At 41.0% G+C, this 18,603-nt stretch overlaps 1 protein-coding gene across 1 annotated transcript; it reads right to left on the minus strand.

Annotated features, from left to right (window-relative positions):
* Positions 1-4,309: 4,309 nt before the first annotated feature.
* Positions 4,310-12,832, minus strand: NLRP10 (NLR family pyrin domain containing 10). The gene is made up of 3 exons (XM_030829683.1): positions 12,366-12,832; positions 9,124-10,790; positions 4,310-6,431 (listed from the first exon to the last, which is right to left on the minus strand). The coding sequence occupies exons 1-3, from the start codon at positions 12,652-12,654 to the stop codon at positions 6,306-6,308; spliced, it is 2,082 nt and encodes a 693-aa protein (XP_030685543.1). The 5' UTR covers positions 12,655-12,832; the 3' UTR covers positions 4,310-6,305.
* Between the last annotated feature and the right edge of the window lie 5,771 nt (positions 12,833-18,603).

Raw genomic sequence — 18,603 nt, forward strand, 5'->3', positions numbered from 1 at the left:
CAAAACATCAGACAAATCCAAATGGAGAAGCATTCTGCAGTTTACCTGACCAGTACTTTTCAAAGGAGTCAAGGTCATGTAGGAAGAAAAGGAAAGATAAAGGGAATGTCTGTCAGAGATTGGAGACTAAGAAGACATGACAGCTAAATGCAAAGTGGGATCCTGGATTAGATTCTAGAACATAAAAGGAACATTAGTGTAAAAACTGATGAAATCCAAATAATGTCTGTATTTAAGCTAATAGCATTAAACCAATGCTAATTGCTTAGTTTTAATAACTATACTGTGTTTATGTATGATGTTAACATAAGTAGAATCTGGGTGAAGAATATACAGGAACAGGAACTTCTTTATAGTTTTTTGTTTTTGTTTTTGTTTTTTAAAGATGGGATCTCACTATGTTGCCCAGGTTGGACTCAAATACCTGGGCTCAAGACATACTCCCACTTCAGCCTCCTGGGTAGCTGGGACTACAGGCATGTGATATTGTACCAGGATCTCTCTGTAGTATTTTTGAAACTTTTCTATAATTCTACAATAATTTCAAATTTAAAATAATTATAATACAACTATACTTAACACTACTGAACTCTACACTTAAGTGATTAAGATTGTAAATTTTGTGTTTATACCATAATTTAAATTTTTACATTATTAAAATATATGCACTTTATTATATATAATTTGTATTATATATTATTAGATATAATAATATATATAAAACATTATTTATATGTATTAATATATCTAACTGTCACCCCAGGGCACAAGTAAAGATACATTGCCGTCCGAGGAAGGGTAAAAGAAAAAATATCTTCTATCCCTTAGAATAGGGGCAGGAAAAAGTTCTGGGCCCAGGATCACATACCAATACTATTAGATGTCTCCTATTCTTAGGGCAGGGTCAAGGCAACCCCTACTCCTGAGACTCAGGGTCATAGCACCTGCCTAAGACTAATAGGCGTAAGAACAACCAAAAAAACTCTTTTTCCCACCCCCAATCAGTCTAAGAAACACCAAATAATAAGCAAAAGAAATATATTGCTAGGAGAGAAGTAAAATCACTGAAAAAGCCTTACTCCTGACACTGAAAGTCATAGCACTCACCTAAGATTAAGAATTGTTGGCCAGGCACGGTGGCTCACGCCTGTAATCCCAGCACTTTGGGAGGCCGAGGAGGGCGGATCACGAGGTCAGGAGATCAAGACCATCCTGGCTAAAACGGTGAAACCCCGTCTCTACTAAAAATACAAAAAATTAGCCAGGCACTGTGGTGGGTGCCTGTAGTCCCAGCTACTCGGGAGGCTGAGGCAGGAGAATGGCATGAACCCAGGAGGTGGAGCTTGCAGTGAGCCGAGATCGCGCCACTCCCCTCCAGCCTGGGCAACAGAGCAAGATTCCGTATCAAAAAAAAAAAAAAAAGAATTGTTAAGGACAAAAAAGAAAGCCCCTCTTTCTTCTCACACTTCAATGAGCCTATGAATCACTAGAAGATCTTTTGAAAATGAAGATTCAAATTCAGTAGTTCTGGGGTGGGCCTTGAGATTCTGCATTTTTAGCAAGCCCCCAGATGATGCCAGTGTGGCTGGGCTACAAACCACATATTGAGTAGCAAACTTCTAAAGAACTTTAGTGTTAACCAAGAGAATCCCTGTTGGCTTGAATGACCCTAGCCCTTCCTCCAAAAAGCCTTTTCGCAAAAAAAGGTACAGAAAGAAGTTAACTTGTTCAAATGTGAGAAATAATCAAAAGAGAAACAGCATGATATTGAAGCAGAGACTATAAGAAAAAAAAAGTTTCAGGGAGGAAATAGCATATTAAGAACAGTGACTATAAAAATGTTGCTATGAAGCCAGTAAAAATTGTGGCCAAAAAAGAAAAGCCAATAATTTTAAATACCTATGAAGAAACTGCTCCTCTAAAACAAGAGTACAAAGCACAAATATAAGCATTAAGGAAATATATAGTTAAAAAAATGAAAGTTATAAAATACTCGCTACCAGAGTTCACAAAGGATATTGAATAATAAATGAAATTATTACTACAATGGTGTCCCTATCAGAACCATTAAAGAGGAGAACATACTTTTTTTTTAGAAGTCATTATGAAGTTATTATTTACACAATTGTTAAAGTACACAAATACAGGGGCAATACAAATGCACAGCTCAGAGACTGGTGACCAATGCACAGGTTGACACAGATGTCCTACCTACATTTCCTGCATACTCCTCTTTAATGGTTCGAATAGGGACACCATTTTAGTAATGACTCCTCTTTGCCAAAACATAGCGACAAATAGAAAATAGAATAAAGAAAAATAAAACAGAAAATAAAAGGTTTAAATGACCACAGAAAAGTTTTAGACTTGGAAAGCAAACCAAGAAAATCCAATGTATATAACTGATCTCTTTGAAGAAGAAATACAAAATTATACATGCATATATACATTTACTTTTTAAAGACAGGCTCTTGCTATGTTGCCCAGGCCGTCCTCCAACTCCTAAACTCAGGTAATCCTCCCACTTTAGCCTCCAGAGTGCTGGGATTACAGGTGCGCGCCACCACACCCAGCAAAATTATTTTTTAAAATTCAAGAAGGCCGGGCATGGTGGCTCACGCCTGTAATCCCAACACTTTGGGAGACCAAAGCCGGTGGATCACCTGAATTCAGGAGTTCAAGACCAGCCTGACCAACATGGTGAAACCCCGTGTCTCCTAAAAAATACAAAAATTAGCCAGGCGTGGTGGCAGATGCCTGTAATCCCAGCTACCCCAGAGGCTGAGGCAGGAGAATTGTTTAAACCTGGGAGGCAGAGGTTGCAGTGAACTGAGATCATGCCACTGCACTCCAGCCTGGGTGACAAGAGTGAAACTCTGTCTCAAAAAAAAAAACATTTTCAAGAAAAGTCTAATGAAATAAGACCAGAATCTACAGATAAACACAATTTGCACCAAAAATAAGTTAAAGGTACAGTGATTAAAAATGAAGAAATTAAACTGTCATTATTTGCAGACAACATAATGTGTCAATATAAGGTCCAAAAAGTCTGCTCTTAAACTATTAAAAAATAAGTAAATTTGGGGAAATGACAGTATAGAAGATCAACATACAAAAAAAATTAGATTGATAAAAAGCTAGTTGTAAAAACAATTAGAAAATAAAAATTTAAGAATCGCACTTAGAATTATATTAAATACCATCAAAAGATATGAACTACAAAATATTGCTGTGAGACATCAAATGTATATAAAAAGTAGAGCTATATACAATCAATGTACATGGATTAGAAGGATCAATATTATAAAATTGTCAGTCCTCCCAGATTTGATCTATAGATTGCATGCAATTTCAATCAAAACCCTAAAATCCTAATGTTTTTCTTATAAATTGACAAACTGCTTCTAAAATTTAAGTGTAGATGCGAAGGACCTAAAATAGCCACAAAAATCCAGAAGAAAAGTTGTTGTTCTTCCACTACCAGGTGGCAAGACTTATTACAAAGCTACCATAATAAAAACTGCATGGTATTTGCCATGAGAATCTACAAATAGATCAATGGAAAAGAATAGAGAGATCAGAAGAGACTTATGTACACTTGATTTATGGTGAAGGTGATACTGCAGAACTGTGGAGAAAGGTTGATCTCTTGGATAAATAGTATTAGATCACCTGATTATTGCTAGTGGGAAAAAATAAAACTTTATCACACATCATACACAAAAATTAATTCCTAGTGGTTTACGAGACTAAATATGTTAAGTAAAGCAATAAAGTTTCTGGAAGTTTATATAGAAGATTATTTTATATTCTCAGGATAGAAAATGTCTTAAACAGAAAATAAAATTATTAATCATAAAAGAAAAAATGAGTAAATTAAGAACTCCTTTATCAAAAGGCATCAAGAGACTGAAAAAAAAGCCAAAAAATAAGAAGAGATATGTGTGACACATATTAACTGATAAACAACCTAACACCCAGAATATTTTTAATATCCTATATATCAGTAAAGTTAAATATATTTTTATTAACTGAAGTCCATACTTTATTCAGATTTCCTTAGTTTTTCAAGAGCAATTTTAGGTTTAAAGAAAAATTGAGTGGAAAGTACAGAATTCCCACATATAGTCAACAATACTGTATTATGCGCTTAAAAATTTATAAGAGGGTAAATTTCGTGTTGTTTTTTTAACACACACAAAAAGAAAAACGGACACGGGAACATTTTTGGAGGTTTGTTATGTCTTCTACCTTGACTGTAGTGATGGTTTCACAAATGTATGTGTATGTACAAATTCATCAAATTTTATATATTAAATATGCACAATTTATTGTATTCAACTAATTATACTTCAGTAAAATTTTTTTAAGTACAGAAAGTTCCTATATACCCCCTCCACCACCACCAACCCCTCACAAAGTTACTCTTATTAACATCTTGCATTAGTGTGACACATTTGTGATCACTGATGAACCAACTTTGATACACTATTATTAAGTACAAGCCACAGTTTACATTAGGATTCACTCTTTGTATTGTATAGCTCTATGGGTTTTGAAAAATTTATGTCATGACTCCATCATTATAATATCACACAGAATAGTTTTACTATCCTAAAGTGCCTGTGCCTCCACCTAGTTATCTCTCCCTGACTCTCCTTGAACCCCTGGCAACCACTGATTTTTTAATTGTCTCCATAGTTTTTCATTTTTCATAAGAGCATATATTTGGAATTATACAGTATGTAGCCTTTTCAGACTGACTTCTTTCACTTAGTAGTTGCATTTAAGGCTCCTCCATAACTTTTCATGCCTTAATTGCTCATTTATTTTTATCACTGAATACTATTCCATTATGTGGGTTTGCTTATCCATCACCTATTGAAGGACATCTTGGTTGCTTCCAAATTTGGGCAATTACAAATAAAGCTGCTATAAATATTCATGTGCAGGTTTTTATGTGGACATAAGTTTCCAACTCACTTGGGTTAATATCTAGGAGCATAATTGCTAGATCTTACATATAGTAAAACTATGTTTAGGTTTGTAAAAAACTGCAAAAGTGTCTTTCAAAGTGGCTGTACCATTTTGCATTCTGACTAGCAATGAATAAGGCTCCCATTAATCCACATCCTAACAAGCATTTAGTGTTGCCAGGATTTGGGATGTTAGCCATTCTAACAGGGGTGTCATGGTATCTTATTGTGGTTTTAGTTTGCAATTCCCTAATGACATATGAAGTTGAGCATCTTTTCAAATATTTATTTGCCATCTGTGTATCTTCTTTAATAAACTACCTGTTCCAATCTTTTTACTCACCTTTTTTCTTTTTTTGAGACAGAGTCTCACTCTATTGCCAGGCTGGAGTGCAGTGGTGCAATCTCGGCTCACTGCAACCTCCACCTCCTGGATTCAAGCAACTCTCCTGCCTCAGTCTCCTGAGTAGCTGGGACTACAGGTGTGCGCCACCATGCCCGGCTAATTTTTGTATTTTTAGTAAAGATGGGGTTTCACCACGTTGGCCAGGATGGTCTCGACCTCTTGACCTTGTGATCCACCAGCCTCGGCCTCCTACTCACTTTTTAAGTAGACTGTTTACTTATTATTGAGTTTTAAGAGCTATTTGTATATTTTTTTACCCAAGTCTTCTATCAGATATGTGTTTGCAAATATTTTCTCCCAGTCTTTGGCTTATCTTTTCATTCTCTTAACAGTGTCTTTCACAGAGCAAAAGTTTTTAATTTTCATGAAGCCAACTAATTCTTTTTTTAATGATTCATGCTTTTGCTGTTATATCTAAAAAGTCATCACCAAACCCAAGGTCACCTAGATTTTCTCCTATATTATCTTCTAGCAGTTTATATTAGTACTTTTGTATTTTACATCTAGATTCATTTTTTTACATGTGGATGTCCAGTTATTTCAGCACTGTTTGTTGAAAACAGTAAACTTTCTCCATTAAATTGCTTTTGCTCCTTTGTCTAAGATCAATTGACCATTTTTGTGTGGGTTTGTTTCTGGTTCTCTGTTCTACTCCACTGATTTCTCTATTATTTTAACAACACCATACTGTCTTGATTACTGTAGCTTTATAGTAGGAAGAAGTTGGATAGCAGCACTCCTCCAACTTTGTTCTTCTTCAATATTTTATTGGCTATTCTGAGTCTTTTGCCTTTGCACATAAACATTAGAATCAGCTTATCAATGTCCACAAAGTTATTTGCTGGGATCTTGATTGGGATCGCATCGAATCTACAGATCAAATTGGGGAAAACTAACATCTTAACAATATTGAGTCTTTCTATTCATGAACATGGGAAATCTTCCCATTCATTTACAGCTTCTTTGATTTCTTTCCTCAGAGTGTTGTCATTTTCCTCATAGAGATCTTTTAAATATTTAATTGGTTTATATGTAAGTATTTTTTGGTGCTAAGGTAGATGGTGTTGTGTTCATTGCTGGTATATAAGAAACCAATAGAATTTTGCATATTAGCCTTGTATCCTTCAATCTTACTATAATTACTTATTAGTTCCAGAGGGTTTAAAAAATAAATTCTTTGACATTTTCTACATAGACAATTTTGTCATCTGTGAACAAAGACATGTTATTTCTTCCCTCCCAATCACTATATCTTCTATTTCCTTTTCTTCTTTTTTTAACTTTTATTTTAAGTTCAGGGGCACATGTGCAGGTTCATTACATAGGTAAATTTGTGTCGGGGTTTTGTTGTACACATTATTTCATCAGCCAGGTGTTGAACCTACTGCCCATTAGTTATTTTTCCTGATCCTCCCACCCCTCAGCCTTCGATAGGCCCCAATGTGTGTTGTTCCCCTCTATGTGTCCATATGTTCTCATCATTTAACTCCCACTTATAAGTGAGAACATGTGGTATTTGGTTGCCTGTTCTTGCATTAATTTGCTAAGGATAATGGCCTCCAGCTCCATTCATGTCCCTGCAAAGGACATGATCTCATTCTTTTTTATGGCTGCATCCTTTTCTTCTTTTATTGCATTGCTAGGATGTCCAGCACAAAGTTGAATAGGAGCGGTGAGAAAAGGCATCCTTGCCTTGTTCCCAATCTTATGGAGAAAGCATCTACTTTCTCACAATTAAGTATGATTTTAGCCATAGGCCTTTTGTAGATATTGTTTATCAAACTGAAGAAGTTCCCCTATATTCCTAATTTGTTGAGAGTTTCTATCATAAATAGATGTTGGAAATGTTTTTCTGCATCTGTTGATATGATCATATGATTTTACTTCTTTAGCCTGTTGATGTGATAAATTACATTAATTTTTAAATACTGATCTAGCCTTATACACCTGAAATAAATCTCACTTGGTCATAATATATAATTCTTTTTATACACTGTTGGATTCAATTTACTCATATTTGGTAGAGGGTTTTTGCATATATGCTCATGAGAGATATTGTTAACATTTTTAAATGAATAAAAAAGTTAATAGTCAATTCACCAAAGGGTGTATCTAAATAGCCAATAAAGTTTTTTATAGACAACCTCATTACTCACAGGAAAAATGCAAATTAAAACCATGATTATGTAACCACAAGAATAGCTAAAGTGAAAAGATTGACAATACTAAGTGTTGACAAGGATTTGGAATAGTGGTAACTCTTACACACTATTAAAGAAGATTAATACAACGACTTCGAAAAATTGCTCACTTTTATCTTCTATAGCCAAAGACATATATATCCTTTGACCTGGAAATTCCAGTTTTAGGTATATCCAACACAAATGAATATATATGTGCAGAAAAGACATTCAAAATAATTATGGCAACATTGTGTGTAACATATAAAAACTAGATGTTGAGGGGAAGAGGCCAAGACACAATAGAACATTTATGTACATTTTTAAAATGGGAGAAAACTAAACTGTATGTGTATGTAAATGCTTGCCCAAAACCTGGCACACAACAACAGCTCTAAAATGTGTTAGCTTTTATTATTGCCATGGTTTCTGCTACTCTAGTAGCAGTAGCAGTAGTAGGTCTAAACCTTATATTTCCCCAAATTATAAATGTTACAATTCTTATTTTATAAATTGTTTTAAACTGACTCTTGGAAAAGATAAGTAATTGAGCAAAGGTATATAGCTAGAAAATGGCAGATCCAGTATTTAGATCCAGTATTTAGAACCAGGTTTATTAGAACCAGTGTTCCTAATCTTTCCAGTAAAACACACTGATTCTCACATCAATGATATTTTGTGCATATTCAACTAGCAATAATAAGTATAAGTAATTTATGTTTATTATTTCTAGCCCATAAAACTGTTATATTATCTCTTGCATAATTTTGACCTGCTTATAACACCAATATAAGTTCTTGTGTTACATTTGCTTTTGTTGCCCATGAAATCCACAGTCAGGCACTATTTTCATCTGGTGGAGCCTTGGTATGTAACTCCAAATTTATCCTTTCCTTCTCCCAATTGCCAACATCCGTGTATCAAAATCTTTAATTATATAAACTTAATTTCAGATTGAGGACAAAGAGGTCCCTAGACACACATTCAATAAACCTTTACTACACACTATTCTATGCCAGGTTTTTGCACAGGTCGGGACACAGCATGATGAATTCAAAATGTATAATCCTTGCCTTTCTTACATGTCTGTATCCCTATAGCTTTAGGCTGTAAAAACAATTCCTGGAAATGTTTCCAGAAGCCCTCTCTGAAATAGTATATTGTATAGGAAAGAGTAAAATGTCAGAATCAAATGCTTGGTCATTAACATATAAGAGGAGCTATGGAAACTGTACTCTATACTGTAGGAAGTTATAAACAGCCTCTGGGGATGGTACTAAAGAACTTGGTGGTGCATGAGGCTGTTCCTAAGGACTCACTGCACATTTGCCCAGGTCCTATGTTTATATCTTCTGATCGTCTCGAATCTAATTCTCTTTTCTATTCGTTCTTTTGTCCTTCACTCCTTCTAGTACCCATTAGTCTTGATTCTCCTCTCTCCATCCTTTTTAACTTTGTCTGTCTTTCCCCATCTTCCTGTCTGTCCCTTCACCCCTTCATTCCTCCAACCCTTCAGCGTGATTGTCCCCGTTTCCCTGCTTCCCATCCCACTGTACCTAACTTCCTCATCTGCTTCCTCTGTCCCTCTGCCTTTTCCAGTAGAAGCCTCCTTTTGTGTTCCTGCTATATTATCTTTGCCCTCCTTCTGTCCATGGACAGAAGGACATTTTTGCTCCTTCTTAGGTCTGTGACTCAAGCTGCTTTTGATAGAAAATAAATTCTGGCTCTGTGATTTCTTTTCATTTGAATGTTTTATCTTGAATGATACATTGTTCATCTGAATACCTTTTACCAGATTCTTTATTTTAGCTTCATATAGGGAGAATTCCAAATCCCAGGTCCTGTTGTGCTTCATAGATTCCATCTGTTCTTTAAAATGCTTCAGATCCTGCGCTAAACAGGGAGAAATCCTGAAGCAGAACTTGAGCTCCAAGTTCGAGAAGCTGTCTTTTTTCGATATGTCCAATAAAAACTGCATAGTGAGGGTCATCTCATCATTCCTTTCCTGCTCCTTTACCTCCAGCAGCCTTTGCACTTCTCTGCGGGACCCTTTCCCCAGCCGGCTTTGGTCCTCTTTCACCAGGTAAGACATGGCATGAAAAAAGTCCTGGAAGCTGATGTGGCGGAAGCTGTAGAACTTCTTGATGGCAAGTCCCAATTGGTAGTCGTTACTACTCAGGAAAGCAGCGAGCCTGGGGCCATCTAAATTATGTTTCCTTAGCTCAGCTTCTTCAAATAGGAACCTCTGGTGCTGAATCCCTTCAGCAGCTAGGGAGCACAGACTCCTCAGGACCCTGTGCCGGGAAAGCTCGGAGCAGCCCCCATCATCATCGGGCGGCAGGAAGGTGGAGACGTAAGCCATGAAGATGTCAGTGCTGTTTCTAGGTGTCTCTAAGACAACTTTGCCTCTCTCCATCTGCCCCTTCAGCCAGGAGCAGACCACCCAGCAAATGCCTGGAATCTGACACGCTTTGTAGAGAATGTCATTTTTCTGTACAATGTCGAAGGCACGGGCAGCTTGCTTCTCATCCGTGAAATAGGAGCTGAAGTACCTGGCCCTCTCCTCCTCAGAGAAGCCTAGGATATGGACATGGCGTGCTTGTTTCAGCAAGGGCTCCAGATTCCTCAAAGCCAGGGGCCGGGTGGTGATAAGAAGGGAGCATGTGGGGAGTGTATGTCTCCTAATTAGAAGGTGCAGCAGGCTCTCCTTGGGACTCAAACCCCTCTTCTTCAACTTTTCTTCAAAGGGCCTCTGCAGCTCATCAAAGCCATCCAGGATGAACAGGAGCCGCTCCGGCTGCCTCAGAATCTCTGTGACAGGGGCTTGATTGTCCCCGCAGCACCAGAAAAGGAGCTGCTCCAGTTTGCTCTCCAGCAGCAGGACCACTTCTTTGCAGCTTACATAAAAGACATAATCAAACCGGCCTGGGTACAGAGTACCGGTGGCCCAGTCCAACACCATTTTTCTGGCGAGAGTTGTCTTTCCAGTGCCAGCCGACCCCTGTAGCACAACTAAGGATGGGGCCAGGGAGGGCTTTTCCCCTGAATCAAATAGAGCCTCCACCATGACAGAGTCCAGCTCCTGCTCCGGGATGGGGCAGGCAAGTGATTCTGGGCTCTCTGAGCTGGGCTTGGCCACCAGGAGCACCTGGTTGTATCTGCCATTGACTCCTGCTTCCTGCCATTCCTCGAGGCAGCACACATGCTCTCGGTATATTTCTCTGTAATCTGAGCCAAACAAATGGGATGTTAGGTGGTGAAATGGGAATTTTAGAAGGCAAAATGGCCCCTCCAAACTGACTCTGCTCATTAGTCTTCTTGTATGTCTCCAACTTGGATCTCGCTGAGATTATAGTTCTGGCTTCATGGGGAGGGGCCACTGTATGTGTGCATGAGTGTGTGTGTGCAGGTGCAGTATGCATACGCACATCTGTATGAGTGTGCAAGGGTGTGTTCTGTGTGTGTGGATATTTGTGCATGAATGCTGGTATCCACATGTGCTCATGGACCTTTGTGTACTGTTGTGCAGGGAAGTCATGTCAGTGTGCATCAGCAAGTGTGTGTCTGTAAGAATACATGTAAGTGCAAAATGCCTGTGTGAGAATGCATGAATGTCTGAGTGTTCATGTGAAATGTCTCCATGTGAAGAGGTGAGGACAGAGACAGGGGAAAGGAAAGGGATGCCTGAGGATGATGAAGTGATAGGAACCTTGATATAGTTTGGATGTTTGTCCCCTCCAAATTTCAGGTTGAAACGTGATCCCCAATGTTGGAGGTAGGGCCTAGTGGGAGTTGTTTTTGTCATGGGGGCAAATCCCTCATGAATGTCTTAGGGCGCTCCCCACGGTAATGAATGAGTTCTTGCTCTATTAGCTACACAAGAGCTGGTTGTTTAAAAAAGCCTGGCACCTCCTCCCCTCTCTCTTCCTCCCTCTCTTGCCATGTGACACACCAGCTCTGACCTTGCCTTCTTCCATAACTGAAAGCTTCCTGAGGCCTCACCAGAAGTCAATGTTGACAATATGCCTCTTGTACCACCTGCCAAACCATGAGCCAAATAAACCTCTTTTCTTTATAAATTACCCAGTCTCAGGTATTCCTTTATAGGAATACAAAAGGGAGTAAGATAAGCCTGTTCTTGGGAAAGGACAAGCCAAATGCTAAAGATAAACCAGCTTCTCAGAAAGAGCCATGACTCTGGGTCCGTGAAACCCTCCCATTTGTATGTAGCAGAGCAGCTTTCAGGCATGAAAGGTGCCTATGGGAGGGAGCAAAGGCACCAAAAGATCCCCCTCTCCCCCCAGGCACCCATAGGAAGAACTAGGAGGCCATGAGGTTCCACACCACCCATTCTGTAGTGTGGTTCCTTGAGAGATCAGGGGCACAGAAGACTTAGAAGCAGCCTGAGCTGCCTGCCAGGAAGCAGCTAGGGACAGGTCTGACCCCTACATCCTGATGCTATTTCTTCTGGTTAGTGGAAATCCCTTCACCAACACCCTCCCAGTCTCTAAGCCCCTTTCTTCAGACTCTCCCCTTCTCTGCCACTGCAACTGGAGGTAGGAGGTGGGGAAGAAAGACTAGTCTTTTCTTAAATAAATCCCAGCTTTGGCTCAGTCCCCCTCCTGACAGTTGTTGGAGCCCTCAGGTGGGCTTGGAGCCCACCAAGGACTCTGGGGCACCAGGGACTAGAGGACAAGGTGACAGAAGGCATAAGGTACAGGCTACAGGCAGCTCTGGAAATGCCATGGCGGGAGGGGAGTCCCAGTGCCATCCTGCCCTCCCCTTCCCCCGCTCCACACTCACCATGCAGACAAATGTGGCTGAGCTGGTCCACAAGTTCCAACAGGTTCATGACCTTCAAGCCCTTGAGGACAACTTTCACAGCCTCCTTTTCTCCATACTTTGAAATCAGTAATTCTGCCAGGTCCACTGGAATCAGGCCCCCCAACTCCCCTCTGGCCAGTGGGGGCTGGCCCTCAGACAGGGTCATATCCCGTAAGTAGAACTTTAACTTCTTGAAATCGTTCTCCTCAAGGTCACTCAAGGCCCACAGCAATGCCTCCCGGGGGTTTCTGGCCTTGGCCATGGCCATGGTGATCTGAGGGAAGGGTCAAGTCCAGACCAGAAGACCAGTGACCTGGAGAAAGAGGCAAAAGGAGAGGTCCACTGCTGAGAGGTCCACCCTCCTTTCTGGGGGCTTGGCAAGCTACAGAGCGGAGGCCAGGGAGAGATGAGATACATGTGCAAAGCTCCAAGAAAGACAAGCAGATGAAACAGCAGGGGATTTTTCCTAGTCTTTCCCCTCTGCCTCTTTGTCCGGTGACATGTGACTGTGTTGGCAAATGGGTAGGAAGGTACGTAGGTGTGTTAATCTCTCAATCTCTCTCTCTCTCTCCCAAACTCTATCTCTGTCTCTCTCTCTCTCCTCGCTCCCTTCCTCTTTCCCTCTCACAAACATTCTTTATTAGGTTCTGTATGCCTCCTTAGATGGATGGATTAAGAAAAAAAAACTTTAAGTTTTTTATTTATTTTATTTGTTTTGGAGACAGAGTCTCCTTCTGTTGCCCAGGCTGGGGAGCAGTGGCATGATCTCAGCTCACTGCAACCTCCGTATCCCGCATTCAAGCAATTCTCCTGCCTCAGCCTCCCAAGTAGCCGGAATTATAGGTGCCCACCACCACGCCCAGCTCACTTTTGTATTTTTAGTAGAGATGGGGTTTCACCATATTGGCCCGGCTAGACTCAATCTCCTGACCTCAGGTGATCTGCCCCCTTTGGCCTCCCAAAGTGCTTGGATTACAGGCATGAGCTACTGTGCCCGGCCAAGTTTTAAGTTTTAAAAGTGAGCCTGTCCCTGGCTGTGTGAACCTATAGAGAGCTGGAGCACATTTGCTGGAACTGCTGTGGTATGGCAAGAAGGTAAAAAAAATCTACGCTCAACCCATTGGCCTCACATGTCAGCCTCCTGGCCTCAGTCACACATGGATTGCAAAGCTAGAAGTCTCCTAATTCAAATAAGGAAACAAATCCAGATAATGATGCGAAGAGGAACCGCCACCTGTGAGTGCTGACTTTGTGCCAGGTGATTTACATATCCTTTTTGATCATCTCAGAAATCATCTCAGGTACTGTTCCACATGAGAAATTTGGCAGTCAGAGAAAAACGGTTTTTCAGAGTTTTCCAGAGCTAGGCCACTGGGCAAAGAGGCAGGATTTAAACTGTGATCTATGCCCTGGGTGGAAGAGAGAGACAGAAAAAACTCAAAAGATAAACAAATAGAAGACAGAGTCAGGAACCAGGAAGTTAGGCTAAATGTTACCAGAAACTGGAGACATGTATAAATACTAAAGTAACAGGGAAAGGAGAGCAGGATTTTGAGTTGTGTTTCTAATGTAGAACTAAAATGTAGGCCAGGTGGCAGTCTTTGGAAAAGAAAAGCAACAATTAATAGAAAGCCTTCAGAATCCAGAAATACACCTATGACCTAAGGCCCATAGGGAACCCATCTCAGTAGTACAATGTCACATTCATCACTGAGAGTGTTCAAAAGAGAATTTGGGAACACAGAGAGTTGTTGCGATTCAAATACCAACATTTTGACTACATACTGACAGAGAAAGAAAATGTTTGGAACATGTTAGGACACATGGGACTTTGGCTGTGAGTCATAGGCCAGTTTGGAAAAGCAGGCCTGTGAAAGCGGGATGAATTTACAACAAAGCTTCAGGCTGCATGGGAAGACTCAGGGCTTCCCTGCAAATTTCTGATGTTGGCAGAGCTATTTAATAATTCAGGAAAGAAAAGACAACACTAGAACCTGCCAAGAAGATGTCCAGTCTAGGCTGCTTACCACAGTTCAGACTTGGGGAGCTGGAGGTGAGGCAGGGAGAACTCAGCTCCCTGATCCAGCAGCCCAGTAAGCAAAGCCTGGGGACTGAGATGAAACAGATCCCCTTTCCTGGTCAGACAGCTCTACAGGTCCAAGTCTGGGCTCTCTTAGCCCATACTCACTAGTTCACTTCTGTTTGGTGGTGCTGGTACCTAACAGTTCCTCATATATGTAGGCCTGGAACAGAAGGGCCCCTCCCCACCTGCCCCAAGCCTCTGTGAAGCAGAACCACCCACTGACTGTCAGTGGGATGACTGTCAATGGGATGGGCAATTGCTCACCAGTGGGAAATTTGACCTCATTTTTTCAAATGTTGAAGTTGAGAAACAAGGGAGGGGTGGAAGGCATGAACTATTCTGTCACCAAGAGAAAAAGAGCCCAGGAGACTTCCCACGTCCCTCCCTGAAACCCACACTCCTCCTCTACCACTTAACCCCAGCCTAGGCTGGAGCAGTTTGACTAGAGAGACGAAAGAATTGAAGCACTGTCACCACCGTATCCTCCACCAGTGCACCATTTCTCTAAGTTGTTGAAATCACTGGAGAATGAAAAAATGAAGAAGATAGGAGCTCCATGAAGTAGGAATTCAAACAAGGAGAAAAACAGGCCAGGCACGGTGGCTCACGCCTGTAATCCCAGCACTTTGGGAGACTGAGGTGCGTGGATCATTTGATGTCAGGAGTTTGAGACCAGCCTGATCAACATGGTGAAACCCTGTCTCTACTAAAAACACACAAATTAGCCGGGAATCATGGTGCATGCCTGTAATCTCAGCTACTTGGGAGGCTGAGGCAGGAGAATTGCTTGAACCCAGGAAGTAGAGGTTGCAGTGAGCTGAGATTGCACTATTGCACTCCAACCTGGGCAACAAAGGAAGACTTTGTCTCAAAAAAAACAAAAAAGAAAAAGGAGAAAAACAAATTCCCAGAAGGCAGTCAGTCCTCTGGCCTAGAGAGCTCAGGATGCCCGAGAGCCCTGACAGAAAGAGAACAGGTTTCTCCCAAAAGAATGTCTCCAAGAAAAAAGAAAAAAGACGGCCGGGCGCGTGGCTCACGCTTGTAAACCCAGCACTTTGGGAGGCCGAGGCGGGCGGATCACGAGGTCAGGAGATCGAGACCATGGTGAAACCCCGTCTCTACTAAAAATACAAAAAAATTAGCCAGGCGTGGTGGCGGGCGCCTGTAGTCCCAGCTACTCAGAGAGGCTGAGGCAGGAGAATGGCGTGAACCTGGGAGGCGGAGCTTGCAGTGAGCCAAGATTGCGCCACTGCACTCCAGCCTGGGTGACAGAGCGAGACTCCGTCTCAAAAAAAAAAAAAAAAAAAAAAAAAAAGAAAAAGAAAAAAGACTTGCTAGATTAGCTGATGCTATTGGCCTTCTAAAAGAGCCTATTGGGAGGCTATTAGAAGGTGGAAAAAGCTAGCAGTAACTTCCAAGAAAACCAGATAAATGAAAGTAAAATAAAGAAATTACTAGCAAGAGGAGAAACAAAAAATAAAATTGGAAATATAATAGTAAACTAATATACTCAAGTGTGAATAATGTTTGCATAGAAATCATAGTGTAACCATTGAACATTGCTCTAACTAAAACTTAAAATATAATTATATTGAAAGGATGGTGGTGGAATGTACTAGAAGAGGAAGTTGATAGATAATGCCTAAAATGTTGAATCAAAAGATAGTGATATACAGTACACATATTACTTCAAAATGCAGAGATGCAAGAAGAAATAGTTAAAATCTAATGTATTAATAGTTGTTTCAGGGAAAAGAGACTGGGCATCAGGAGAGGAAAGGACGACTGTTCCAGGGCATAAGCTTTTTAATGCCTATTGACTTTAGAAACCATAACCACATATTACTTTGAAAAGATAAAAATTAACTTAGCAAAGAAACAGTAAGAGGTAAAGAAATAGAGTTAACACGTATAGACAAATCTCTCTGGAAGCTTGGTAACAAAAGTGATGAGAAAGGTCCTGAGGTAATATGGGAAATGTGAAGTCCAGGGAAGGTTTTGCTTGCTTTAACATGGGAAAGAGCGGAATGTACCTGGATGCTGACACAAAGCCTCCCATAGAGCGGTCAGGTTAGAAATGCAGAAGAGAAAGGCAAGCACCAGAGGAGGGAATGGAGAATGGGGATTGGGACAGGATTCGAAGCAAAGGCAAAAGATTGCCTTTGACAGGGGGCTGGAAGGAACAGGATCCATTCATTCCTGAGGAAAGTGAGAGAGGTTGTTTGGCAGAGAAAGTCAAATGTGTGGGTTTTGTGGTCAGAAGATAAGCATGGTCATGTCTGAGTCTCCATATGCTCTGTGAAGTACGTGTAAGAGCGTCTCCCATGAGTGAGAGGGCAGGGGTGGTTGAGGAGGGGAGACACCTTGAGGAGGCCACTGCAAGCCTTCCCTCCTGTGCACCTCTCCTCCTCCTCCAAGGCCTCTTGTGCCCATTGCTCAGCGAGTACCCCAGAGTCCAGGGGAACAGGCGGGAATGGGACTGGCCTTTCCCAGTGCCTTGACCAAGATGAGGCTAGCGACAAAAACAAGACTGCCAAGAACCAGGACCCAGAGACCAAGATGGGAAGATAAAAGAGTGAGACACAGTTACGTAGTTAGGGTGACAGAGAGAGCAGAAAGGCCACTTACTGCGAAGGCACCAGGTCTGGAGCCCACTGTGCCAGATTCAGAGTCACACCTGAAGAAAGGAGGAATGAGACTCATGGAACCAACTATAATTGGAGGGTGGAGGCAAGAGATGAAATGAGTCCTCCCTGCCTATCCACCCTGGCCTGGCTACAGGCAACACTGACAATTGCAACTAAGTCCCAAAAAGGGAAGGGGTGGAGACGAAAGAAAGAGAAACCAAGCGTGGGAATAGCAAGAGATCAAAAGAGTAAAGAGTCAGAGAAGAGATACAGAGAGATATCAGAAAAATGAGCAGATAAAATAGAGAGAGTGAGAGAGAGATGAAGCCAGCTGGTAGGTATGAGTGTCTCTCTTTCCCATACACACACACACACACATACTTACACACTCACTCTATACACAGTGTTTCTTCACAGCAAACTCTTAGAAACAAGGGCAATGCGAAAAACATGTGAAGCAATTGGAGTTTCTCAATCAAGCTGCAGTGTTCCCACATTCATTATACTCCTTCCCTACCTATGGAGACAGATCCCAAGGCAAAGTTGAACACACGTCTTCATCCTCTTGCTTCCAAGCCTTCTTTTTGACACAGGCAGGAGCTCCAACCCCAGTCTGTCCCCTCTTATACAAGGGCCCTTTGAGACGGTCCCCCCAGGCTCCCCAAAGGTCACCATCTTCTCCTTTACACCTTGGTCAGTTTTGATGGAGTTAGCACATGGAGTTGGTAAGCTTAAAGGTCTTCTTGAGACAGGAGATCCTGTGGCCATTTTGGAGGTATCTGTCTCTGCTGCTAGAAGCTGTCTTTTCTCAAGAGTATTGTCACAAGGCTTTTGTAAACCAAAAAGTATCTGAGACAGGTCTCAATCAATTTAGAAAGCTTATTTTGCCAAGGTTAAGGATGTGCCTATGACACAGCCTCAGTAGGTCCTGAAGCAATGTGCCTAAGGTGGTCGGGGCACAGGTCGGTTTTATACACTTTAGGGAGACATGAGACATCAATCAATATATGTAAGACGTACATTGGTTCAGTCCAGAAAAGCAGGACAAATCAAAGCAGGGAGAGGGCTTCCAGGTCATAGGTAGATAAGACACAAAGATAAGACACATTATTTTTAGTTTCTGATCAGCCTTTCACTGAATACACAATTTACAGGAAGAGTCACTTACGCCTTAGTCTAGTTTAGTGAAATAATGGAGCAAGGAAGCAATCAGATATGCATTTGTATCATGTTAACAGAGGGATGACTTTGAGTTCTGTTTTTTATCCACAAGGAATTCTGTGGGCAAATTGTGATGGAGGTATGTAGGTTTTTTTTTTTTTTTTTGTATCTTTGTATCTTATTTAGGAATAGAATGGGAGGCAAGTATGCCCACAGTACCCAGTTTAACTTTTCCCTTTGGCTTAGTGATTTGGGGGACCTGAGATTTATTTTCATTTTGCATTTCCCCACTTTTCTTTTTAAAAATCTTTCAAAGAAAGCATCTTAGAGGAAAAAGAGTCTTTGA

This window comes from Nomascus leucogenys, chromosome 15, assembly GCF_006542625.1.
Source record: "Nomascus leucogenys isolate Asia chromosome 15, Asia_NLE_v1, whole genome shotgun sequence".
Taxonomy (NCBI): domain Eukaryota; kingdom Metazoa; phylum Chordata; class Mammalia; order Primates; family Hylobatidae; genus Nomascus; species Nomascus leucogenys.